Consider the following 27,150-nt stretch of genomic DNA (forward strand, 5'->3'; position numbering starts at 1 on the left):
GTTAAACAATTCAAAAAATAACAAACTATTCAGTCAAACATGTTATGATTACAACAATGACCTTATTACAGATTGGAGAATTACAAGATTCACACTAATTTACTACTGGGTATCCTAAACTAAACTATATATGTACATAAACACAAAACATATGAACACAGACAGAAACGCCTGGATCCAGAGAAATGCACAGGCACCCGTACTCTAAAAAGCAAATGTGTACACACATGGACAGGTAGAGAGGCGGGTGGAAGAAGATAGCCTATAGCTCAAATGTCCCTCTTTGAGTGTTGAATAAATACAGTACATCAGCATTCCTCGATGGGTGATAATTGAGACACGAGGAGTATGAACTCAGCCTGGCCTTCCATCAGCTTTGTCGGTAGATGGTCCTTGAGTAGTTGTACCTGAGAAATGTTTCAGCTCAGGGTGAGTTCTAGTCACAGCCCACTGCAATCCATGAAAGCCCAGAGGGTGTGCTTTAGAACTCCTGTTTGTAGAGTCCCAGATAATTTACTTTTGTCAGATGCTTTTCTATTTTGGCCCAACTTGCATGGTGAAACATTCTGATACTTTCGGCCAGTGGCATACACCCAGAACTTTCATCACCCCCTTTTGGGCTACTGCAGGTATATTAAGCTGTCAGGAAGTCACTGATTGTCCTTACTTTTCCAGTTGATCAAAGAGAGAGCAGGAGCCAGGTGTGTCAAGGAGGTGTCTCAACACTCTGGTACCTGTCCTTTTGCAGTTCATACCTTGCCTCAGGTTGCTGTGTGGCCTGGAGTGGGGCAATTGCACCAAGTATTGATTGGCCCAAGAGTTGGAGGGGTTGCACCACAAGCCACCTACCTGTTATAACCACGAGATCTATCTTGAGCAGTGAGAGCTTAGTACAGAGTCCTTTTATTTTTTTCTGTAAAGTTAGGAGCATTTTATTCTGTGTGCAGCACTATGACACACTGAATATGGTGCTATTTTTTCACATGGCAGTATCATAAAATTCTTTGTCAAATTTTTGTGGTCAGTCAATGACTTACTTTGCTACCATGAATACCTTTGGATTGCTAGCATAATTTTACCTATTTGCTGTTCAGCTTGTATTATAGATTCTTTCTACATACACTGCCAGCAGAATGTATGTGCTGGTCCCTGGAGGGTGCCACTCTAAAAACCGACCTTTTCTTTCTGACTTTGTTTCCTATCTTTTGACCTGCTGTTTATTCACAAATTGACTGAAACTAAAAGAACCAGCAAACTCTTTTCAGAATAAAATGAAAAGTGACCTCACAAAAATGTAAGCAGAACATTGAATTATTCAGTTACTAAGATATTAGTTCTTCTCTGCACTTCATCATGCAGATGGAATGAAAACTGGAGCAATGGTACTTGCAGAGTAGCTCAGCATCATGATCATTCTGATTGTCATCATCTGTGTGTGGCACTGTAGCTTTCAAAAGAAAAGCCTTATTTTTGTGATGTTTCTGACTAATTTCTAGAATAAAGTCTTGAAGAAGCCTTAGATAAATAGAATCTACTGTACCACAGAGCAAGCTGTATATTAATTAATTCAGTATCAAAGTTTCTGCATTCTCTCTAGTACAGCATCCCAAAGAATTTAATATTAAAAGGTATACTGGAGACAGTACCACCGCCTATAGGGTGTTGTATTTGCATATAAATCCATTTTATTTTTACTTCAATTTCCAAATTTCCATATGCTTCTGAGTTTCTATTGGCCACTTCTACTGGCATGGTGTGGAAGGAGTTACGGCAGGGGTCCAGGGACAGTGAAGTATTAATAGTCTGGGCATTCTGGCAGTACAGGGAAAGGCCACCAGATTACTGAAACATGGGAACTGTTTGCTGTGCATGTCAGCTAGATATGCATGTGCAAATCACTAGCTGTGAAATCATTACTGATAGTTAATGACAGGAAGTGTTCAAGCAGTGCATGGTAATGGTTTACTTTTGATCCAACAATAAACAGTTCATGAAGCCCTGAGCAAGTCAGGGGCATCATTTCAGAGGCAGGTCTTTGTTGGTGCATAGTACCTAGTAACATTTTTTTCCAATGTAAATTACTTGGGTTTAGAGAAATATTTATATTTAGAAATACAGTTCTGCTGTAAAATAGACCTTGTAGCAAATTCCTTTGTTACAGAGCTGTGCAACATAAGGCATCCTTCAAATAAGCATCTCAGAACAAATCCCTTTCACCTTTTCCATTGACTTCAGTAGGACTAGTTGTGTAAGCAAAGTGGATAGGCTCCAGATGTGCAGATTGAAGGACTCTGTAGGAGTAACTTTCAAGAAATTGTTTACAGCTCTAATGTAAGCTGTGCTGACACAGCTGGCAGATAGCTTGAAATTTATGCGCTTGAAAAGAGATATAAATCTTTGCCAGAAATATTAGTTTCAAAGGAAATTATTTTTTTCCTGTCGTTACTGTCATGTAGTGCTGTAGTTTCTAAACTGGATTTGGTAGACATGAAGGGTTCTGATACTTAGTTTCAGAAAAGGAACGATTTCTCTCTAATTGAGGGCCAAGCACCCAATACTGTGAAATTCACTGGTGCATTCTTAATTCTAGGGAAATGCAAAGTCCCACTTTCTAAAAGGTTATGAGATTCCTTGGACCCACCAGTCTCACCATTAGCTTTTAAAGGACCAGTCTCAAAGAGGTTTTGCAAAATACTTGTGTTTATCTGTCTTTGTACAATTTTCTAGTTCTTACCAAGGCTCTGAGGGGGCCACCAGTCCTTACTGGCCTGCCTGGCCTGTTGCACTGGTGTTATTTGGATTCACTGGGTTCCCCTTGGCCTTTGCTTGCTACCTTGCCTTCTCCTGGTGCTCATGGGACTGGCAATAGTCCCATTCCCATCATTGTGCTGCCTTTCTTGCCCCCCAGGCATTGTAGGGTGTACCCAGTCCACGAGGGCATCACCCAGCCTGCATGGTGGATGGTCCCAGATCCCCTACCCTTAGGGAGCAGCTCTGTTCTTCCTGCTCTCTGACAGCTCTAGATGTCTGCTGTGATGTGTAAAGCAGTTAACTTCTGAAAGTTCAGTCTCTTTTTTTCTCTTTTCTGTCTCTCACTTCTTCCTTCCCCATTCCTCTTCTGACAAAAAGATGCACTGAGCTTTCAGCTCTGGAAGAGTGGGACCTCTGCCCATTTTCAACCACATACCCCTCCTGTTCAGTCTCTGAAATGAACTACTTTGTTTATTTAAAAACTAAACAAATATATGTTTTAAAATAAATGGGTAAAAAACTTTGGGTCTTTCAGTTAGGACCTTGCAGATGAAGGCATCACAGCTAACAAGAAAAGATGTCTGTAGTTTGCTTAGGTACAAAAACCACTTGTCATTGGTAGCTTGCTGTAACTTTGTTATTGGATAAAGTTCTTTAAATTGCACTGTCAAAAAACTATGAACGCAGGACAGATGTAAGTGGTCAGAAATATTCACTACCATTTCACTTATGTGGATTTTGAGGGCCAAAACAATGCATTTTTATCAAGCTTGTTATTATCTTTCAACTCAAGCGAAGATCAATGACTCAGAACCAGCAAGGGACTGCATGCTGAAGTGTTGTTTCAAAGGAAAAGCTACTACTAATGAGAATCCCAGCTGTTCTAGGGAGCATTCCTGATTTCATAATTCTTCAATTTTTAGCAAGGTAATATTTTAATTCTTTAATTTTTGAACTAGGATATATCTGTTTTTCTGGAGGTTTTGTGTGTATATACACCACTAATCGATTCATCTTACTGATGACCTTTAGGAAGACAAAATGACATCCTGCTAGGTTAATACCAGTTAAATGTTTCCAATAATCTGTGGACAAACATTTTGTCTTGGATCTTCTGGTTTTGCCAATATCTTAAGTGCTGATTCTTTTCCATCCATCAAAAGCTTTCCCCCTTTTTTAAGACATAAATACATGTGCACCATCCGGCTTAATATTCACTGACATGACATATTGTCAAAATAATAAAAAAACTGTTCTGAAAAACTGGTTAGCTAACTTAGACCACATATTTCACTTTAGCATTGTTAATCAGGATATTTGAAAGAAAAGGAATATTTATAGAATCACAGAATCACGGAATGGTTAAGGTAAGAAAGGACATTAAAGATCATCAAGTTCCAACCTATTTGCTAGGAGCAGGGATGCTTCATACTAGATCAGGCTGCACAAAGCATTATCCAACCTGGCCTTGAACACCTCCAGGGAGGAGGCTTCCACAGCCTCCCTGGGCAACCCATTCCAGCATCTTACTACCCTTATAGTGAAGAATTTCTTCCTAATACCTAACCTAAATCTCCCCTCTTTCAGTTCTCCCCCTTGTCCTATCACTACCCTCCCTGGTGAAAAGCCACTCCACAGCTTTCCTGTAGCCCCTTCAGGTACTGGAAGGCCACTGTAAGATCTCCCTTCTCCAGGCTGAACATCCCCAACTCACTCAGCCTGTCTTCACAGCAGAGGTGCTCCAGGCCTTTGATCATCTTGGTGGCCCTTCTCTGGACCCTCTCCAACAGCTCCATGTCTTTCCTGTGCTGAGGGCTCCAGAGCTGTACACAGTGCTCCAGCTGGGGTCTCACCAGGGCAGAGTAGAGGGGCAGAATCCCCTCCCTAGCCCTGCTGGCCACACTTCTTTTGATGCAGCCCAGGATGCAGTTGCTCTCTGGGCTGTGAGCACACACTGGTGGCTCATGTTGAGCTTCTTATCTACTACCACCCCCAAGTCCTTCTCCTCAGGACTGCTCTCTAGCCATTCTTCCCCCAGCCTGTATTTGTGTCTGGGATTGCACCTACCTTGCACTTAGCCTTGCTGAACTTCATGAGGTTGGCATTAGCCCACCTCTCCAGCTTGTCAAGGTCCTCTAGATGGCATCCCTTCCCTCCTGTGTGTCAGCTACTCCACACAGCTTGGTATCGTCAGCAAACTTGCTGAGGAAACACTCAATCCCACTTTCCATGTCTCCATGTTAAACAGCACTGGTCCCAATACTGTCCCCTGAGGGACGCCACTCGTCACCTGCCTCTATTTGGACCTTGAGCCATTGACCACAACTCTCTGGGTGCAGCCATCCAGCCAATCTCTTATCCATCAAGTGGTCCACCTGTCAAATGCATATCCTATGGGTTTGGAGACCATGTGATGTGTGGGACAGTGTCAAATGCCTAGCACAAATCCAGGTAGGTGACATTAGTTGCTCTTCCACTATCCACCATTGGTAGCCTTGTCATAGAAAGCCACCAAATTGGTCAGGCATGATTTACCCTTAATGAAGCCATGTTGGCTGTCACCAATCACCTCTTCATTTTCTATGTGCCTTAGCAGATTTTCCCGGAGGATCTGCTCCATGATCTTTGTGGGCACAGAGGTGAGACTGACTGATCTCTAGTTCCCCATGTTTTCCTTTTACCCCTTTTTAAAAATGAGGGCTATGTCACCTTTTTTCCAGTTGGCAGGAACCTCACCAGACCACCATGACCTCTCAAATATGGTGGACAGGGGCTTAGCAACTCAGGACCCATTTATGGATTTCATCAGGTCCCAAAGACTTGTACACCTTTTCCCAGAGATTAAAAGAAAATCCAGTCTTTTTGAAAAACAGGGTGTTTTGTTATTTTCAGTTCTAAGAGAAATGAAAGACTGGTAGAACTGACTGGAATTTGGTATAATGAGAGCAAATTCTGAAATATCTTTTCAGAGCAGTTTTGTTATCTTGCCATGTAGTTTCTCCAATATTCCAATAGACAGTAGAGAAGACAGTCAATAATACTGAATAGTTCTAAATTACAGCTTCGGGATGCTAAATTCTGCCTATTTGTAACTTTTCACATGAAAAAAAAAAATTATTCATATGCTAAAATAAAAAGCAACACTCAAGTAAAGTGGCATAAGACTTTTGTACAGAGTGATGAATTATGGCCAATATTCAAAACTAATCCTCATTACTTTTGTCTCTCTTCATTCTGAAAGATGTGGTTTTTTCAATTTCTATCATTTGAGGTGGAGAAAAAGACAGATACTACATTCATGTCATGGAAAATTACTACACAATTCAGTAACATCTAGCAGAATAGTAAGTGACAGATCCACAGGAATTACTGTGCCAGAATAAGTGCCAGATTAGACTAATGGTGCTCTCAGTTCAGTACCTTTTGTCCCAAATAAAGACAGTTCTAGATGTCTGTGCATCTGGAACTGATGGGTTTGCACCTCAGCATTTAGTATAACTGCAGCCAGCTCTGTGACAATCCCTCTGCCAAGTCTGTTATTCGAGGAAAATACAGAAAAGGCTTTTCAACAGGAACAGACATTGTTTCACACCACTGCTAGCACTGGGACACCATGGGTCTGATGCACCATGTTTGCTTCTGGCTGCCACCATCTCTGTACATCCAGTAGGAGCACATAGATCTTACCTTCAGTTGTATATCTAAGGCTCTCACTGGTATGACTCCTCATTTTAATTAGTTAGGCTTCCTCCTTTGCTTCTGTGCCCTCTCTGTCCTTTTTCACGTAACACACTTTGAGCTTGCTGGTACATCCCAGCCTTCATCTTGGTAGAAATATGGACTGTAGCTGCCAGTTACATTGATCTGCTGGAGTTTTAAAATATGTTTAAGTATTTAATCAATCTTGTTTTCTAAAAAGTTGTCTAACATGTACAATTTAAAAAAAAAAAAAATGGGGAGATGGCAAAAAACACAGTTGTGGGCTGTTGAACCATATACAATGTCAGTATCAGTTGCCTTGCTGAGATCTGTTCACAAAACAGATCATACGCACCTTTTTTGTTGTATGCTCAAAGAAGAGATGGCATTTTGAGATTACTGTCTCTCTCATGCATAGCATGAGGTAAAAATAAGGCATTCTGCAACATGTAGTTCCAGTTCTGTCTTTAAATGTGTGGCAAACTGTGCTGTTGCCAAGTCTGTAGGGAAAGCAAGTGTGGGTGTAGGTGGGCGAGGAGGTAAATTTCATTTCAAGGGCTGATCTCTGAAGAGTTCTACAAGCTAAGCAATATGAGCCTAATATTCTAATTCCAAAGGGACTCTTGATACTGCATAGTAAAATTGCTTATTAAATTACAATTGAGAAAAAAAAACAGGAAATAGACAGCATTTAGCTGGCAGCATAAAGGGGAAAAAAGGGCTGAATTCTAGTTATCTGAATAGCAATGTTAGTGTTATTTTACTATGTGAAAATAAAATTAGCTTATCACTGATATCATTATTAATGCATGAGATGAGGCAGAAATGCCATTTGGTTCCTACCATCCTTTCTGCCCCTTCCCTCCATCCCCCAAAAGAGAGAGAATAACCTAAAAGCAAAACAAGCTTGCATGAGGACGTTCTGATACAGGGAGCTGTGACAGATTTCATTGCTACAGTAGTAAAATGTAGATGATTTATAAATTATCCTAATTTGAAGGTGAAGCATTCTGTAAACAGTACGTATTATATTTATTATTTTCCCAGTTAGATCAAAATGTGAAAAGACATGTCCAATAATAGTAAGTTTATTACTCTAATCAGAAACAGGAAATATATTTTCAGCTACTCTAAACCTTATGTATTCTTTTATTATGCATGAGCAGCTATTACTACTGTTCAGTCATATACATCTCTTAAGGTAGTTATATTGCAATCTCTGCCTTTTGAATGGCTTTCAAATAAATAAAACCACTTTTTCATAAAAAGATATTCTGCAAACATAATTAAGTATTGAAATCTACATTTTAATGAATATAACATCTTCATACATAAGATGAATCCATTGTAAAAAATTTTAGAGGCTTTGCTTCACTTTGTCATTAGAACTAGTAGAAAAGAATTCTCTTTTACATTACAACACTGAAGATATGTTATGCCCTTGAATGGGGACTGTCTAGAATTTTGTGAAGACTCTCTTCTCCATTCTCATTTTCATACTCAATGAGCCAGTACTGTTTCATTCTAAAAGGGATCAGTCAGTAAAGCTGTATCATGAAAGCAGTTTCAGAGCCTGATCAGATTCTTTAAAACTAATTTATATTTAGCCTGTACTCACAAATCCAGCTGCAAATGCTGCTTCAGATGTGACCTCTTTTTGAGTATAATTTGGGAATTCATAATCAGATTTATGAAAAGAATATACTTTATAAAATAATTTTCTTATTAGTTATCCATATTATGGTATAGACATTAAAATCTGTAACTATCCAAATGCCTTTTATTTGCATGTATAGATGTGTTTTTCCCCTAAAAGGAGATATTTAATTATGAACATGTTTCATTAAAATTCAAAAAATAATAAATTATTAATAAAACACTCCAAATTAGAAATGTATGCTCATAGTAAATTCGTTGATTCATCAGTTTGTCTTGAAAAACAATGTCTTACCATAACACAGCCATATAAACTGGTATGCTGTTTTTTCCTGTCGTCTCCTGAGATCTATGATAAGGAAAGAAAATTTGGAATTTTTGGTTTGCATCCTCTCTTGGATGCTGGTGCAGCACTCTAGAAAGTATTTTGAGTGGACATAAAGCAAAAGGCATGAAGAGGAATTGCTTGGTAAGATGAGGTTCAGACAGTGAACCTTCTTGTTGAAACAGGTGTCTCACCTTCTACATCATCTGTCAGCCAGGACTGGTATGCAGAGGATGAAGAAGGACTTTTAGGGTTCTTAGGGCAATGTCTCTTGTGATAGGGATCAGAAGGAATGTTATTTACCTTTTTTAAAAGTGCAGGTGTCTGGGTCCAAAGAAGGACTTAAATGTCTACCACAGCCCTGTGACTTAGGCCAGGAAAATATTGTCCCTAAAAATCTGGAGAGGCCAGGCATCTAAGGATGGATTACATACATTTGGCAATAGAATGTTTAAAATAAAGGACTAAACCTAATCTAGTAAAAAAGGATAGGGCCCATAATTCTGTCATGTGAGGGGATATCTTTAACTATATTCCAAGGAGTTGTCCTACTGGGACATCACCACGGGCACAGAGCTTTGCTTTTGAATACTTCTTGGTAGAACAAGCATCTTCTCAGTCCGTTGAAGTCAGGCTTCAACAACTCACAGGCAATTTTTTAATATATTCAAAGCAAATTAATAGATATTTACATACTTGTTTTTAACTGTGGGTTCTCTTCAATTGCCAAACGGATGTTCTAGTTCATTTCTTCTTTTGTTTCTGTCAGAAATATAACACCGAGCAGAATCTATTGCTGCTTGTTGAAAGCATCAGCTGCTAAGTGAGCTCAGTTCTACTAACTGCCTCCTTCTACCACCTAGTGGCACACTAAGCATACTGCTTTCTCTCTCTCCGTATTTAAAGAGTTACATGAAGAATTAAAATAAACGTATACTTTTGAAAAGAGAAATGTAACTGGAGAAGAAATAATTTGTTGTGAAAAGAGATAATAGTTTTCATACATAAACTAGCTATGGGAGAACAGACCAGGTTCAATGGTATAAATTACTAATGTCTGAGGAAAATTCTGACTACTGTGGTGTTGTGAAGAGTAAGACAGGTTTGTTGACTGAAGACTTACAGATTTATTGTTTTGTGTGTGGAAGCACTTGGATTTTAAGTTGAAAGCTGCAGAATGAAATTATTCAATATCCTAAGGAAATGCCTATTATAAACACACTTGGTTTGCTAATTACCTGGATATTTAAAAGGCACAACAAAAACTTAAAGATATTATCAAAAGTAAAAAATAATAGAAAGGGTATAGTTTCCTTTCTGCTTACATAATTGTATTAAGTGCTTTCAGTGCTCCATTTTGCAATAGCTGTTTCTATTTCACTTAAGGAAAAAGAATTAGTGTCAATGTATTAGGAATTTTGGGCTTGGGATATTTTCACTAAAAAAGCATGGCCTGACTTACATGACTCTGAACAAACACGAATCATCTAAAATGTTTTCTGGTCTTTGAGTTGAGTTTGGTTTTGAGTTTTGTTTTTTGTTTGTTGGTTGGTTGGGTTTTGGTGTTGTTTTGGTGGTTTTTTTAAGATAGTGCTGTTTTGGTGAATCAGATGACAAGTGTAACCAAGTTTTTATCAAATTCTGAAAAAGGTGTATTTCTTCCTTTCCACTTGCAGCAAAGTGATAGAAGGCAGAGAGTAGAACTTCAGCATCCACGATATCTTTTGTTTTATTTTCTTTTAAACATTTGCTGTTCTGTATTCTGGCCATGTTGAGAAGTTGTCCATGTGTTTTCCAGGGTGGAAAAATCCCAATAAGGTGGACCGCTCCTGAAGCTATAGCTTACCGGAAGTTCTCTTCAGCAAGTGACGCATGGAGCTACGGGATTGTAATGTGGGAGGTGATGTCCTATGGTGAGAGACCATACTGGGAGATGTCCAACCAGGATGTAAGTACTGCCAAGGACTGACCTGCAGGATGTTTGTTGAAATATTCCTTGAAAACTATTGTCACTCCCTGCCCTGCTTTGCTTTCTCATTTACTTTCTGAGGCTGGAACCTCAACTTACTTAAATCAGCATAACTCTAACAACTTCAAAGGAATTGTTAATTTATGAACCCTGAAGATCTGGCCCTCTATAGCTAAAACCTTGAGTAGCTTCCTCCTATGGATTAAAGACATAATACAAAGAGTCATAGCCAGCTTGCCAGGTTCTCATGCTGAGTATATATGGCTTTCACCCAAATCCCTGGCAATCTATGAATCTTGAGGGAGTACTGGAACTATTCTGATTATAAAGGTGGCCCATTTTCTCCAGTACAGTGTGACAGTGCCCTTCAATGGGCAAACATGGTTAGATTCTAAAAGAGTGAAGCTGCCATGTGAAATTTATTTGCCAGTTCTCTTTCTAAGAATTAAATGTATTCTCTTTTCCTTAAACACAGTGCAGGACAATAGTCCTCCCTCATAACAAAGTTGTCCTCTGACTTCTTTTTTGCAAAAGTTGTGGCCAAATAAGCCTCCCCAATTAAAAAACAAAACAAAACATAACAAAACAAAAAACCCAACACATTTGCTTCTAGTAATATCGAAGTCTTGTCCTAGAAAATGAAGCATGGGAAAAGGGGAATGCTTTTTTCTCCACCAAAATTTTAATTTTCACTAATTCTCTTGTTTGAAGGACCCCCATGACAGCTCAAACTGGTATACTCAGTCTTCACACCAGCCATCAATCTCTATGTCAAAATGCAGAGTATCAGTCAACCCATCTTAACCTCTCTCATATATGTGCCTAGAATACCTCTGCATTGGTTCTGAAGAGTTGACAAGAGTTTTCCCAGATGGCTGTTTTTATCTTGTTCCTAAGTTATTCAGCTGTTCAAGTCTTGTTGTGTGTTAAGGCTGCTCAGTCATTTGGGGATAAAGATCTGAGAGAAATTTTCATTTAATAAACATAATCTCAGACTTTTTCAGGAAGAAAAAACAAACAAAAACCAAATCAAAACAACAACCAAAACCACTCAAACCAGAAAAGAATAGCAGAACTAAGCCTTCTTTCCTTTATATTTGTACTACACAGACAGTACTATAATCCTACTTCTCTTCAGCATTTCTCTTGTGAGTTTAGCCTTTGGAATCAGACTCCCTCTCTTGTACATCATTCTGCCCTGAAAATGCCTACAGCTTCCATCCCCCTTCCATACACCGATCTGCCAGCAGCCCAGCTCCCTGCTGTGATCCTTAATCACCACCAGGTGTAGGATGATACCCACTGTGTCTGGTTTTGAGCTATGGTTCTGGTGATTGAGCAGGCACTGGTGGCTGGTTGCGCACCTGAAGAGAACAAGCAACCTCTGAGCTGAGGGAGACCTTTTCCTTCAGTGGAAATACTATTTTGTTACTATCTGAACTATGAACACATCATGGATCTACTGTGAAATAAGCAGATAAGTCCAGTAGGCTCAGTTCTGTTCCCCACAGTTGGCAATCTGTTGCCCTAGAGTAACTAAGATCTCTACATGCAGCTGACCAAGATGTGCAGGAGACATGAGTTCTGGAGCAAAAAATGAAGGCTGGGCAGGATACCTTAGGCAGTCTAAAATTAGGTTTCAACAACAGAATTGAGATGACTTTTTCCCAGGGGCACAGTGTGGAATAATCTGTGTGCAGATTTCTTATATATTTAAGTCTCTATGTCCTACAACCAACTCTACATCTCTGACAGCTGTTGATTCTTACACAACTTACTTAATTTTATTCAAGTGGGCCAATGGGTTCAAAGTTAATAAAAGAGGACAAACAAGCAGACTCCAACTAACAACATGAGTACCCCAGCCATTTCCTTGCCTGAACTGAGAACCACTTAGTTTCTGAACTTGCAATCACCAATTTAAGACAAATTGCCATTGTTTCCCTTAAAAAGCCCCTTTGTAAGAAGTAGTGGTTCAGGAGCTGATTGCCAAGGAATAGGGACATCACTTCAGCCTTGCAATAGCAGAGGGTGCTACTCTGCAGCTAATCTTGTGTTCAGAAGCACAGCCAAACACTGCCATGGCAATATCAGCCTGTTCATCATTAGTATGCTGTTGCAAAACCTGATTACTCTGCATGGCATAGAATGAACCTTGAATTAAAATGCACATATACACTCAAATTTTCTGCCTTCCCAAACTAATAGATGCAATGGTTAGTTTCACTGTGAGCCTTCTTTTAAGGGGGGACTGAACAGAAGAAGAAACTGGGAGAAAGGTCCTAGCAAGTTACAGAATTACACAACAGCTGAGGTAGAGGGACTTTTCAAGATTGTCTACCCCAGCGCCCCAGCTCAAGCAGAGTCAGCTAAAACGGTTTGGCCAGGGGTATCTCCAACTGTTTTTTGACTATCACAAAGAATAGAGACTCTACAACCCCTCTGGGAAACCTGTGCCAGTCACACATACAATAGAAAAGTGTTTTCTTAAGTTTTGGTGGAATTTCATGGCTTTCAGTTTGTGCCCATTGTTTCTCATCCAGTCAATACTCTCTGAGTAGTAAGTACAATGTCCATATGTGTCTCTACAAGCAAGGCTCGTGGGGCAGTTGCTTTTACCCTCCCACCCCCAGTAGCACTGCCTGGTTGAGGGACTGTACTAAGCTCACAGCCCTTTCTGCTGTTGCCCCTGCCACCTGCCACTGGCACATGCTCTGAGCCTATCACGGGCAATAGTCATTTTCCTGGCTTTCCTTGCCGTACAATTGGTATTTGGTTTCTCCCTTCCCTCTGCAGCGCCCCATTCATGGCTGGTTTATTTAGAGATTAAGGAAGACTGTGAAGCCAGAGATAGTTGTGAACAAAGTTGGTCCTGCTGTGGTGCCTGGCTTCTGTGCAGCTCCAATGCTTCCAACTGCAATGTCACCTCTCCTTAACTCTGCCTCTGCCCCTCATCTTGCCACTCTACTTATCTGGCTGCAGGTCATGGGCTGCTGGTAGTGACTGCAGCTCCAGGAGGTAGGGGAAAAGGATGCTTCTTTGCTATATCATTGTGTCTCACTGTCATGCAATCTTGTGCTATGACATGGGGAATTTCAATCTCTCTTCTAGTTGTGAGTGATTTCATATGGTGTTGGGTTAACTCTCTATGCAGAACCCAACTGCCATCACCTCTTTTACTTACCCTGTAATCATAAATCCTTCTCCCCACACCAGCTGCATTACCAGCCCAGCTCTTGCCTCTCCCACTGTTGTTACCACTAACTGGGAATGGGAACAGAATTACTTCCTCTCCAGTCCATTCAGTCCCACTATTGTCCTCCTGGGAAGAAGGTTTGAATGACCTGTAGAATCCCCACATAGAGCCCAAGTCGCCAGGTGACAGCAGTGTGCAACACAGACCTTCGTTACAGCTGCCTCTCTCCTTCTTTGAGGCTGGCTTCAGCCTGTTCTCTTCCCCTCTATCAGAACCTACAACGTATCTATTCAAGACCCTGCCAGCAGTGAGAATTCATAATGCAGACCTTCCATTAAGAGTATGTTAAGTATTCTGCTACAGCATGAGGATAACAACATTCAATTACTCTTACATCCAAAATACAAGTATCTGTTAATACAGAATAATAATACAGGGCTCAGGGATGCTGCTTATGCTAATGATGCTGCCTCCTGGGAGAATTTCCCTGCAGTTCAGCAATGCACAGCACAAAGGACTCCTTTTCCCTGGAGCTCTACCCACAGGCTTTCAGTGCCAAAATGTTAACAGTGGGTACCTGTGGCCTTCTAAATGCATTTAGAGACCATAAAGATCATTGGGAAATTACAAGTTATCAGACATACTGTAAAGCTTACTTGGCTGGATACTGCGACATATGTTTTAATACAATAAATCACCCTGGATACCCATGAACTTATTTTGCAGAAATAATAGGACTTTCCCAGCAGTTAGTGATACTGTACATATGGCAGGGAAAGGAACAGAGAGGGGCATGTGCTAAACAGATTCATGAAACGTTATGCGAACACCTGTTGGTAAGGTCTTGCATAAGGATAGTCAGTCAGAGGTTTTGCTACAACAAAATATCTGGCAATATTAGCATTATAACACTTTTGTATTTTCATCATAATGAAACTCGTCTCTAGGTAGCCATAAAATATTTACAGAATTGGGTGGATTTTTGTAAAGCACCGAAAGTTTTCCAAGTATAAACTCCATGGAGTTTGGTCTGTTTTTTCACATTCCATCTTACAAATTGCTCTTCTAATTAAACAACTTTGGGCAATTCATTCACTTTTTCAGACCATGGCTAAGTAATTTGATGTTTTGAGTGGCTGCCAGTTAAACATTCATTTCTTACAGGTGTAACATAGAAGCCAGTGATATGCCCACCCCTACCCAAAGGGGGGCAATGCTGGGAGAGGTGAGTTCAGCACTGTCTGATGGGGTGCTCGTTCGCAACATGAACACATCTTCAGTCAGATGAACAGCAGGGCTGAGTTAAGTCTTCTGAGGGTCTCTTGCCCAACCCCTCAGTCACAACATTCAAATCTCAAGAAGCCAGTGCAGGTAGCAGAGTCTGAGCTGATTCAAAGTGTTAAACTGGTACCTCACACCTAAATAAACCCAGTCTGATTTTCAGAAACTACAGCTGTTTGCAAGTATCCATCAGGAGATGCAAGCTGGAGAAACCCAACACCTCTGCAAACTAACATCCTCTATTTGTAGTCCTAAGCAGGGATTTGGAAGCTGAACTTTAGGCAACTGAGTTTGAAAATGTCTCTCATAATTTTTTTAATACTGTACACTGTATAATGTAGAGGCTTAAAAATGTTATTAACTTTGAGAAATGTTCTTGTTTAAGTAAATAACCATTTTATTATTGCAGTAAGTCACTCCAGACCTGTGTTGGTGCTGATTAATGCACTTCTTAGATGTGTGGCAGCAACCAGAGGTGTCCATTAATTAGGGCTGCTGCACAGTCTGTCATGTCTTATTGCTTAATTAATAAACATTAGCTAAGATATTGAAATTTCCAAGGAAACTAGTGTACTGATGAACTGTGCTAAGAGCCTGGCTTGCTAATGCTCACGTGAGGAAAGGAAGATTTATTATATTCCACGCATTTGGTTTGTAGAACAGCTGTGAGTGAAGCCTACTGGGACACCTGTTAGAGGCCACTGTATAAATCAATGAATGTTGGAGAGCTACAATATTTAAAAATACAAACAAACCAACAGAAAAGAATGTTTAATGGATCATAATAAATATGCAAGAAAACTACTGTAGCAAACAGAATAAAAGTCCTTACACTTAGGAGAGTTTATTGTAACAGTAAAAAGAACTTACCTTAACAAAATTCTTTCAACCCATAGGTATCAAAACACTTGCCAGGCACCTGGGATCAGCTCTGTAACATGAAGCATGAGCAGCTGTCTCTCCCTCCTGGTAGACTTTTCAGATGTCAGGAGGACACTGGGACAATGTCCCCCTGGGCTTTCTTCTGTCTCAGTCTCATTAAAAAATCTGTCAGTTAACTTTTGAAAGCAAAAATCTATGTTACTGCTAATAATGAAACTATCAGAAAGATTACAGCTTAATTTTCAGATGCAATCTTTGCCAATTTTACATTATTTTGAAACCAGACATGTCGAACTTTTATGTAGAAGTCCATAAAATATTTTTCATGTAATTTTGATATCATAATTAGTATTTATGATTAACTCTGTCTTCGACCTTTACAGCTATGTCTAACATCAAACACAAATGACAGAGTGTATTTAACAGGCTCCAATGTTTAATACCATCTGTGTACAAAAAATATATAAAAAGAATATTCCCCTTTATAAACACAAAAGCCCACATCTTAAAAGGCATAGAAATAATTACCTATGTTAACTGTAAAAAGTATTCTCTTTCCCTTATAGTTTATATTCTCACTTGCCAAAAGCATTACTTGTAAAAATGCACCCTGCCCATTTTAGTCACCTTAATGCTGACCCAAAAAACCCTCTAATAAGTTTTAAACATAGTCATCACTGAAAAGAAACCTACAGCCTCTTTCTCAGTGTTTGATGGCAGCACAGAATATTTGCGTGTTCCTTTTGATAGCCGTTGAGTGTTTGTCACAAAACCAAAACTAGACAGCAGTAATCAGCCTTTTTGTTAGCAGACTCGAGGCTTTGTGTGTATAGAAAATAAGCTGGTGTTCCCATTCTTTCAAGTTGAAATAGATGGTACATGGATTTGCCATTTTGCTTATTTCTAGAGCTGTTGCTATAACTCTCTTATAGATACAGACATTTAGACCCTTTCACAATCTATGTGGTGCTTCTCCAGCCTTTAAACTAGCAAGGAAAAAGGCATTTTAGAGATGTTAGCATGTATAATCTTTACATGGTATACAATTTAATATTTCTTTCCTTTTAGGTATATAGATATCTAATTGTTCAGAGAGGTGCTGTGCAACTAGCAAAGTAGAAATAAATAAGGAACTAAAAAGCTTTAATTCTTCCTTTGAGACTTGATTCCCATTGCAGTGCTAGGCACTTATCACATCTTTTCTCTTGCTTCTTAGACATTAAAAATAATCCTTACTTCACAAGAGGTACTAATGAGGCAATATTTATAGTTTATTTTTAAAATGTGCTGGTATTAATGAAGAATTATAATTATTCTAGTACCAGCTGGCATTTCTTTTCATGAAATGTTCCTTTTGAACAAAAGAGAAAACAAAATGCACTGTAACTTCCTTTCCAAAGATATGGTAAAATACAGTATGTCAAAGAAAATATAATATCTGGAAAATTTTGGTTGCTTTTGGTTTCTTCCTGAATAATTTATTTCAGAAAAACCTCATCAGCTCTCTATTGTTGTGTCGAGTGAGTGCTATATATCTCAGAAAAGTAGAGAAGCTTTCCCTTATCCTTAAAAAATAATAATAAATACATTTCAGAAATTAATCATCTGCAAGAGCTAGCAGATAAATGTAAAGACTATGCTATCTGCATTTCTGGGCTGTTCAGTGACAAGTATCAACTAAGCTATACCCCACACCATAACAAGTACCTGTGTTTTATGAAGCCAAGCTGGAAGGACTGCTTGAGATACATGAGTTCTGACAGTTTTGTGAATAAAATGTCATGCGCACGGGGCTGATTTTCACCCATCCTGAGTCTGTAACAGCAGCAATCTGAGGTGCATATTCATCATGAGGAGGAAATGCTTTGGAAGAAATATTTCCTTAACAATCTGATGGTATTTTTTCTATAGCAGGCCATTTCATCAGCCTGGATTTTGGACCATTGAAGTAAGTCCCAGGGAGATAAACAAGTAGCCAGAAAGGCAGGTGGAAGGATTATCATGTTGACATATCATTTACTGCTAGAGAACACCTCTGTATGTGTGTGGCCAGTTCTGTCTGTACATATGTGACCTGTCTATCCACAGGTGCCTAACATTCAGAGATTACTGTGTCAAGTAATGCTCTCTTCAGAGTGGCCTGTACTTCCCAGTGCTGTTGCCAATGGGTCTGAAACTTACCCCATGCTAATCCAGTTCCCTACTGCCATGCAAACACTCGTTTTTCATACGCAAGTGTTTCCACCAGGATACAAGAGGGCTGTACACTGTAGGACCAAGTCACCTCATCTTACAAAACCAGGCACTCAGACAAGAGTCTTGTTCCATTTTCTACCATGCCATGAAGGGGAGCTAAGGCCCTAATGTAGCTTTGTTACTCTTATTTATTTGCATAATGCTTGCAGCATAAGCATTAGGCATTCCTAAATGTAGCCAAAAACATTAATTCAGAATTCAAAAAGAGAATGAGGTTATATTCCAGGATAATAAGATTTAATATATTGAAGCTACACCTAGTGCTATGAAACATTGATTTGCTGTAAACAGTTTAATGTACCCCTTTCCAGCTGCATTAATATGTCTGTGGCACATACATACAGCTGTATGAAAATGATAAATGACTCCTTAAAGCAGAGTGGATATAAATGCAGTAGGAATGTTTCTCACAAGCACACTGTGTTAGTATAAATATTGTGTACAGTCATTTGTACTTCAGAGAATATTTAGCACTGTTGGATTTTTATGTGAAGTGTTATGTGTGTGTGGTAGGGTTGGTCTTTTTCCTAGTTTTGTTTTTGATCAACCACTTATTACCTTCCCATTCTTTCACACATAAGAAATCTTGACTGTGTAGTTTCTGTCATCATCCCTATTGCTACTACAACTCATTGCAGAACCTAGTAACCTTCCCTCTTGCTTTTTAAATCTCATAGAGAATGAGTCCAGCCAGCTTTTAAGGAACCTTACCTACGTTTGCTACCTCCTGTCATGCAGGGCTGCTCATGTTCTTTTCAGACAATTTTTTTGTTACCAGCATTACTAAAAATGAGCTTCCCTGCTCTGGTTAAATGTAGTCTTTAATATATGTGATTTATCTGTGACATCAGATCTGTTTCTTTCCAAATCCTGACAAAACACATCTTCCACATCTGCTGAATCTGAAAGTTTTACTCACTTTAGGATATACAGTAACATCATCATTTTATTAACTTCTGTTTACTGATAAACAGCTTGCACATCAGGTTTCTGAGAGAGGCTTTATTGTAACTCAGTGTGTGGGACATAGCCTGAATTATTCATACTCTAACCATCAGTAGAAACATATTATCAGAAAGTAAATTTTCCAGGTGTTGCAATGTGCATTGGTAGTGCTTGATTGCATCGTGGTCACACACTAACACTTTGTCAGGACAAAAATATTGGAGCATCCCAGTATACACTGGCCAAAGGAGGTTTGTTTGTGGCCCTGTGACTCCCCATTCAGTACAACATCGACCTGCATGCAGATGAAAAAGACAGTGAAACTGCTTATTTCTTTCCTTTCATCCTCCTTTCTTGGCTGTTTCAAGAGGATGGCAAGAGAGCCTAAAAAAAGTGCCTACTGTGTTTCATAGGCCTTCAAAATATTTCACATTCCTCTGGTCATACTTCTGCCAGTCCTGATTCCCTGACTGAAGCCCCAGCAATACATTAATTGAGGGTGGCTGTGCCATTAATTATTATCACTGGTTTCCAATTGTCAACTTTACACTGTCCTTTCAGCATTTAGCTCCAATGCCAGTAATCATATGTATTGTATTTCTTTAGGTTATACTGTCTATTGAAGAAGGCTACAGGCTTCCAGCTCCCATGGGATGCCCAGCTTCTCTGCACCAACTAATGCTTCACTGCTGGCAAAAGGAGAGGAACCACCGTCCAAAATTTAGTGATATTGTCTGCTTCCTAGACAAACTGATCCGCAATCCAAGCGCCCTTCATACCCTAGTGGAGGACATTCTTGTGTAAGACTTTTTGGTACCTTTTTTTTCTTTGTATACCGCATAGAGGCTATCATGAGATGTTTTAGGGCTTTAAGTAGGGGTGGAAGAGAGCTGCAAAGTTCTGAATTCACTAAGTTATGGAGGTTCAAATAACTTTAAGTCCCTTTTAAGGTTTGCTTTATTGTTAAAAAACTCTTGTATTAGGACTTTTTTCCTCAAGACATGCAGATTATATTAGGCATTTTTCTCTTTTTTTCTGAGCTCAGTCAATCTTTAATCTTTGTGAATCTCTTTGTTCTTTTTTTTGTTTGCTTCTCATATGTGCTTGTTTTCTCTTTGCCATTTTTTTCTATTTTCAACGGCCTGTCTCTCCATCTGACAATACTCAAGTAATTTCTGAACTGCTTGGAGTAATTTCCTGCAGAAAGTAGATGTGTCTTAGCTTGTAAAGTGTTTATTTATCTGCAGAAGAATGGCAACAGCGACCAAATAAGAGATTGTGCTATTACTATTCCACAATAAATTCCTGATGGTGTTGCCCAAAGTTTTTTAATGTAATATTAGAGAACTGAATGCAGCCACAAGGCAAGCAAGGCTGTGGTGGAAGAAGTTATCAGTTGTTGAAGGCTGCTTGATCCAAACTGTCCCTGAATATCAGCTGAAATCAGTGAAGGTCCAGGCGCCCTCGCTCTCTTCATTAGCTGAAATTCACCTTAAGATAAAGGTGCTTTCATAGATACCCCCCAGATTTATAAGGGGTTCTCGAGGCCTGGGTGGGTCTTCTTGAGATCATCGGTGGGTTAAGTGGTTTTTTTACATGTTTTGGAGAAAGGCTAAGCAACAAGGCAAAGACTGAGGGTGCTATCTTGGGAAAGGCTGAAAGGAGACATTACTAAGAAAACCTAGAGTTACAGCTACAGACATTTCATCTACCACAAACTAGTGGGGCTTGTGAGATTTAAAGCTAGTGCACTAGAATTAGTGGCCTCTATGTGTGTGTGCCTACAAGTATATATGTGACTTGCTGCTTGTTCCTGGGTCACTTTATTTAGCAGCAGAGTAATGCATTTTTATCTATTCTTTTTTAAAACATTACTTAACATATAAAAACTTACGCCTGCTTTCATGCAGTTGAGCTCTTACTGTGCTCAACTACTTGGGAAAGTTTTACCGTTCATTTGGGAATGCTTGATGTTTGAATTTTGTTTTACTGTTCACTTACAAGGTCAGCAGTTATTCTATAGAATTGTATAATGTTAGCTGGCTTTTGCTGTCTACATTTTCATTGTAATAAAATTTCATCTTTCTGAAAGGACTATCATAAAGCTTTTATAAACAGCAATGTGCTTTTTCTGCATTCTGTTCCTGTGGTTTCTCTACACAAGACACACAAAGTCAGTGGAAGTCATGAGCTTTCACCAGTGTGGTACACAACAGAAGACTGGAAATATATGCCCGAAAATTGGATTTTTTTTTTATCTTTCTGTTTAATTTGTGATAATATTAAGGGAAAGAACTGAACATAAATGTGTAGCTTCCTCATTTTTGCTTACTACTCTATATAATGTGAAGAAGAAGCAAAGATATAAAATGTGGAGGGTTTTTTGCTTCCTATAGCATTAGTTTAAGGTTCTGAACACTAATCAAAGTATTCCCATTGCATAATGGTATAGCAACAAGAAGCCATTTGGGCTTTTTCTTTTTGTAGATAAATTCAAAAATCATCGCACAGTGTTGATTATGTGTAATTTTTTTAATTGTATCTCATTAGATTCTGTTTTTCCATTACTTTGACTACTGTATTTACAAATTCTTATCATCCTGAACACACAAGATCAGTAAAGAAACACTCTGTGGGAACAAAAGTAAGAGCAGTGGGAGAGGTCTGTTCCTCCTGTTACTGAGCTGCAGTGCTTTAAAAAAAATGTACTGTTTAAGTAGTGCAACTTGGCAGACTGACATGACTTACAAGTTTTAGACAAGGGGTTAAAGAGATTCTCAGTTAATATCTGACCTTTATAGCACAGGCTCCTCTCTCATGCCTTCTGCCTTTTCATAAAAATAACATCTAACAGAGTAAATCAAGTGTCATATTTTGTACTGCTTTGGTAACCTTTGCATTTTGTTTTCACAGAATGCCAGATTCACCTGGTGAAGTTTCAGAATATCCTTTGTTTGTTTCAGTCAGTGACTGGCTGGACTCCATAAAAATGGGTCAGTATAAAAATAACTTCATGGCAGCAGGTTTCACAACTTTGGATATGGTTTCAAGAATGAATATTGAGTAAGTATGTAATCTCTTATCCCTACAGTGACTCATCAATCTGAATCTCTTTGTATGCTGCAGTGACAATTATCATGATGTATGGAACAGTGCTTTCATTTCCTTTCCTACCTAAGCTAATAAAACACACACAGTTTTTTACCAAAACAATGCAGGAGAAAGATGTGACTACAAGACCCAGAAGTGACAGTTTCCTTCTGTGACCATACCAAACACTGCCAAAGGTGAGGCAGAGAGCAGCCTTAAATGTTTCTTGGGAAATCAATTTTGATCTAGACCACTGAAATTAGCAAAAATCTTTTCTTACTTTGCTGTGAAAATTATCAGGCCCATGTCAGTCCTCATGAGAAAGTTTTTCCACACCTTGCTGCCCTTCAGCCATCTCTGACTCCCCTCTATCATTTTTTAAATTAAAACATTGCACCTAGTATGGGCAAACTATGAATATAGTAACATAATGATATGATCTATTTTATCCTGTATTCCATTCCTGTTAATTCCTGATTTTTATTTGGTGCTCAGACTCTCTTTATTAACAATGGTAATGGTCAATTAAGACTCAGTAATTTTACATTTGAAGGTAGGACTGGTTTTCTCCTATGTGTATCACTTTACATTTACCTACAATGAATTCTATTTGCTGCTTTATGGCATAGTTTTATAAGATCCTTCTAAAACTCTTTGTGACTGGCCTGAACAATTCAGTCTCAGCAACTGACTTCTTCACCTCAGTGTTCACCTATGTTTTCCAGACAATTTACTGATTTGTTGAACAGTAAATCACACAGAGAATCACACAGAATTGTCACAGTTGGAAATGACCTCTAAGATCACTGTGTCCAACCGTCAGCCTTCCCCCAGCCCCACAATAAAAGTTAAAAAAAAAAAAAACCGCTCACTAGAGCATGTCCTGAAGTCTACAGTTTTTAAATACCTCCAGGGATGGTGACTCAGCCACCTTCCTGAGCAGCCTGTTCCAGCGCCTGACTACTCTTTCAGTGAAGAAAATCTTCCTAATATCTAGTCTTAAGCTCCCCTGGTGCAGCTTCAGGCCGTTTCCTTGAGTCTGACTGTTATTTACTTGAGAGAAGAGGGCAAGGCCTGCCTCCCTACAACCTCCTTTCAGGTAGCTGTAGAGAGCAATTAGGTCTTGCCTCAACCTCCTCTTTTCCAAGCTAAACAATCCCAGTTCTCTCAGCCTCTCCTCACAGGACTTGTTTTCCAGCCCCTTCACCAGCTTGGTAGCTCTCTGAACTCGCTCCAGCACCTCAATGTCTTTCTTGTAGTGAGAGGCCCCGAACTGAACACAGTACTTGAGGTGCAGCCTCACCAGTGCTGAGTACAGGGGCACCATCACCTCCCTGCTCCTCCTGCTGGCCACACTATTCCTGATACAAACCAGGATGCTGTTGGCCTTCTGCCACACTGCTGCTGGCTCATGGTGAGCCGGGTGTCCACCAAATGTCTGGCATCATCTCAGAGTAGGTCCCTGCAGGTTTCCATTGATGAAATTGTAAAACCTGATAACTTACTCCTAACCTTCTCTCTTTAAACTGTTGATTTAGTCATGCAAAGACCTTCTTATGCCATAGCTCCTTATTTTCCTTATAAAGGGTGAATGAGAAGTATTCTCTAAAGTTTTTGGAAATCCAAGTAGGGTGTATAAAATGAATCACCTTCATCCATATGTATACTTACTCCTTCATTTGAAACAAAGTATTTTTATGTAATAGGACTTCCCTTTGCAAAAGTCATAGTGATTCAAGTAGATAATTGGCTAAATATAGTGAGTCTTGTTCTGGAGATGGGTTGTAGTTTGGTTTTTTAGTTTGTCCTATAACCTCTCCTGCAGTTGTTTCAACTTTGGACCAATCCTCTGACAAGCACTCTGTAAAGGTTCTGGCATGCAAGTCACTTAAATTTCTTCCACAAGGAATATCAACTCAAGTAATTGGCTTAGTCTTGTGCCATTGGCCAGTCTTTCAGTGATCTTTTATACCTAAATCATCATTAGACTCTGCAGACACTCTGGCAGGCTTCTTGTACACCAGTAAGCTTGCAAAAAAAGATTTGAGTTTTAATATTAGGTGTCTTTTTCTCATTTTTTCTAAAGTTCTTTTTTAGCCTGCCTTACTGTGCCTTTTACACATAATCTCCCTAAGGTTATCATCCTTTCTACTTCCTTTCTTTAGATCCCACTTCAGCTTTTTTAAAGATTCCTTCTTTTTTCAAATAATCTCTGTTCCCCTAGGCCTCCTATCGTCCTTGTTTTTATCAGGCCTTCCTTGATAAGGACTATGCATTGTTCCTGCATTTCTAATACCAGTCCCCTCTGTAAAGGTTAATTCTTTTAGCTGACTCTTTTTAGCCTCTAAGGTGCTCAATATTTTTGCATAGTCCCTGCTGACTTTGAGTGTTGTGTATCATCCCCCCATGTGGATGTGAAGCCCAAATACATAATAGTTGCCGCTATCCAGTGGCTCTTCATCTGGAGGATACAGAGCCAAGTATCTTGAACTGCAAATATGAAGCTGATAAAGGTCATACTTCATCCCATGGGCTCCTTTACTAGCTATGTCATAAAAAAATATTTGAGGGTGTCCTGGTTTGAGGAGATGTCTATGCTATGTTTCAGCATGGGAAAATTACCTGACAGTATCAAAACAGATACCAGAGCTCTAATTACAAGATTTTTTTATTATTTTTTTTCTTAAATGGCTGTCTTTAAACAAATTTGGAATTGACAGGTGCAGCAAACTTCAACGCTTGCAGCATTCTTTAATGTCCCAGGCAGGAAAGTAAACTGTCCTGAAGTAGAGCAATTCATCATATATTTATAGTCTTTTGTGTGCAAGGGGCTTTACTATACTTGCATCCAAGATGAAACTTTTTACCTTGCAGTGACATTAGAAGAATCGGAGTTGTACTCATTGGACACCAGAGACGAATAGTCAGCAGTTTACAGACTTTGCGGTTACACATGATGCACATACAGGAGAAAGGATTTCATGTATGAAAGTACTAGAATCAACAGTGTTTTGTGCCTCAACATTTCTAAAATGGAAAAATATACTCATTCTTCCCTTCTGCTCTTCCCAACTTCAAGAACTGCCGTCTCCTGTTCAGATTATAAAAGTACTTCTACGTTAATGCTTCCAAACTGGATTTTTTAATCACACTGCATAGCTCCTCCGCCAGTTATCTGCCGATAAAATCCTGGCCCACTGCAAGACTCTTGCTACACATTGATGAATAACTCAGCATGGATGTGTAACTTTGTATAACAGTATTTGGGAAACTTTAACGAACTTACTTGAAAGTAGTAATCTATTTGGCCTGGTGTGGCTTCTTTATTGATGTATTTAGAGTTTGCTGGTAGATCAAAAAGTATTTGACTTCTTTCATGTTCTGTGACCATGTAACTTCCAATAACAAATGTGCAATCAAGAAGTTTGACATAAATATTTATTTTATCTCTTAATTAAATCCAAATGTATGGGTCCTATTATTATATTACTTTATAATAGTTTAAATGCTGGCAAGCCAGTGCCTCAAAACAGTGTTTTTTGAAGAAATGACTGATGATTTTATGTAGCGAGTTTTCATTGTGTGAATAATTGGGAGGATAGTGAGAGAAATCTGCTTGAAATCTTAAGGTCCATGATTTGTAATTACTTTAGCACTCAACACTTGTTATGCTTTAAATTTTAGATTAGGTTGGAAAAGTTGTTCTTTCTTGGGATTCTTCACCATCCTGTACCTTTTATTGTTTTTTGGTTTGTTTTTAATACCTAGCATTTGCTTCTACTATGTGGCAAATAGTCACTGGAAAACTGATTGTAATGTTTCCATAATCACGTGTAAAACATTGTTGTCAGCTGTATCGTGGCCACACAGACTTCAGAAAGCTTTCTGTTCCAAAAATGCAGGCCTCAGCTGCTTGAACTAAGCATTATTTCCGCCAGTGGTAGTAGACCTTAGAGGGCCAGCCATCACTGGGATGATCTGCTTATTCCCATGGGAGCAGGCTGGCCATAACCATCCTCCAGTCGAGGGCAGTGGTCCAACCACCAACTAACACTGGAAGTTACATGCTGCGGTATTGAGTTATCTTGTACATAGGCAGAAAAGGAGATGTAGGACAGCAGTGTAATCATTTGTTGCCTTGAGTCTATTTCTAACTGCTTTTAGAAGTAAAAAGCAGACTCTGCTGAAATGGAGCTCTGGTTGCTGCGGGCTAGATCTTCATTTAGTACAGATATCTAAATGACATCTAAGACAATTACCTTTAGAACTCTTCAATAGCCATATTTACATGCAAGAAAATGGCTGCAAAGGCCTAACATAATATTTGTACCTCTCTAAGACAGCTTTCATGTTTTAGTCAGACAACTTACACAGACGTGCTGGGCTACATTTCCAAACCTTTGCATGGGATATGCGCTGCTGGGAACAAGGGCACGAGCGCATGTCTGCATGCTGCAGAAGTCACGTGCAGATCTACATGCATGTCACACGTAAACCAGGTGCAGATGCTTCTCTTGATTTATACATAGTTTCAAGGATGTTTTTGAGTTACGTGGTATTCCAATACACTCAAGCATCACAACTCTTCCATTAAAACGTGTGTTTGGATAATTAGTGTAAGATACGTGTATATCAAAATTAGCTACTTTATGTAATCATAATTATATTTATTGCTTAATTTACAGCTTGTACATCAAAATATATTTCCTAACCCTTGGGAAAGGCTGCTAGTGTATACCAGTGGCAAAGAAGAAAAAGCATAAAGCAACTCAGAAAAGATTATGCTTCTAGCCAGTTCACAGAGTAAGACATGCTATGCCTGATTCACTCTTGTCATTTTATGTTGGAATAACTGCATTAAGTGGGATAACAGTAGTGAACTAAGTAAACTTTCCTTTCTTTCATTAAAAACCAGATTTAACTGAGGAACAAGTTTTCTAGAGATCAGGATTCTCCAATGTTCTAAAATGACAATTTGATGAATTTGTTTAAAGAAGGGCAGTACCAGTCCTATTCTAGCTACAAAGGTAATTTTTTTCCAGCACAATAGTCCAGCTGAACTCATTGGACTGTACAAGGATATGCATTTCTGAGGCTCAC

The 27,150-nt window shown here is 39.1% G+C and overlaps 1 protein-coding gene across 2 annotated transcripts in view; it reads left to right on the forward strand.

Annotated features, from left to right (window-relative positions):
* The window catches only part of EPHA6 (EPH receptor A6), a 491,879-nt gene extending 466,840 nt beyond the window's left edge, over positions 1-25,039 (forward strand). For both annotated transcript variants that reach the window (XM_051635236.1, XM_051635153.1), the window contains 4 exons: positions 10,230-10,379; positions 19,567-19,760; positions 21,874-22,023; positions 24,925-25,039. In XM_051635236.1, coding sequence (XP_051491196.1) covers positions 10,230-10,379; positions 19,567-19,760; positions 21,874-22,023; positions 24,925-25,039 — 609 coding nt within the window. The remainder of the gene's footprint in view (positions 1-10,229; positions 10,380-19,566; positions 19,761-21,873; positions 22,024-24,924) is intronic.
* The last annotated feature ends 2,111 nt before the right edge of the window (positions 25,040-27,150 follow it).

Source organism: Apus apus, chromosome 1, assembly GCF_020740795.1.
Source record: "Apus apus isolate bApuApu2 chromosome 1, bApuApu2.pri.cur, whole genome shotgun sequence".
Classification (NCBI taxonomy): domain Eukaryota; kingdom Metazoa; phylum Chordata; class Aves; order Apodiformes; family Apodidae; genus Apus; species Apus apus.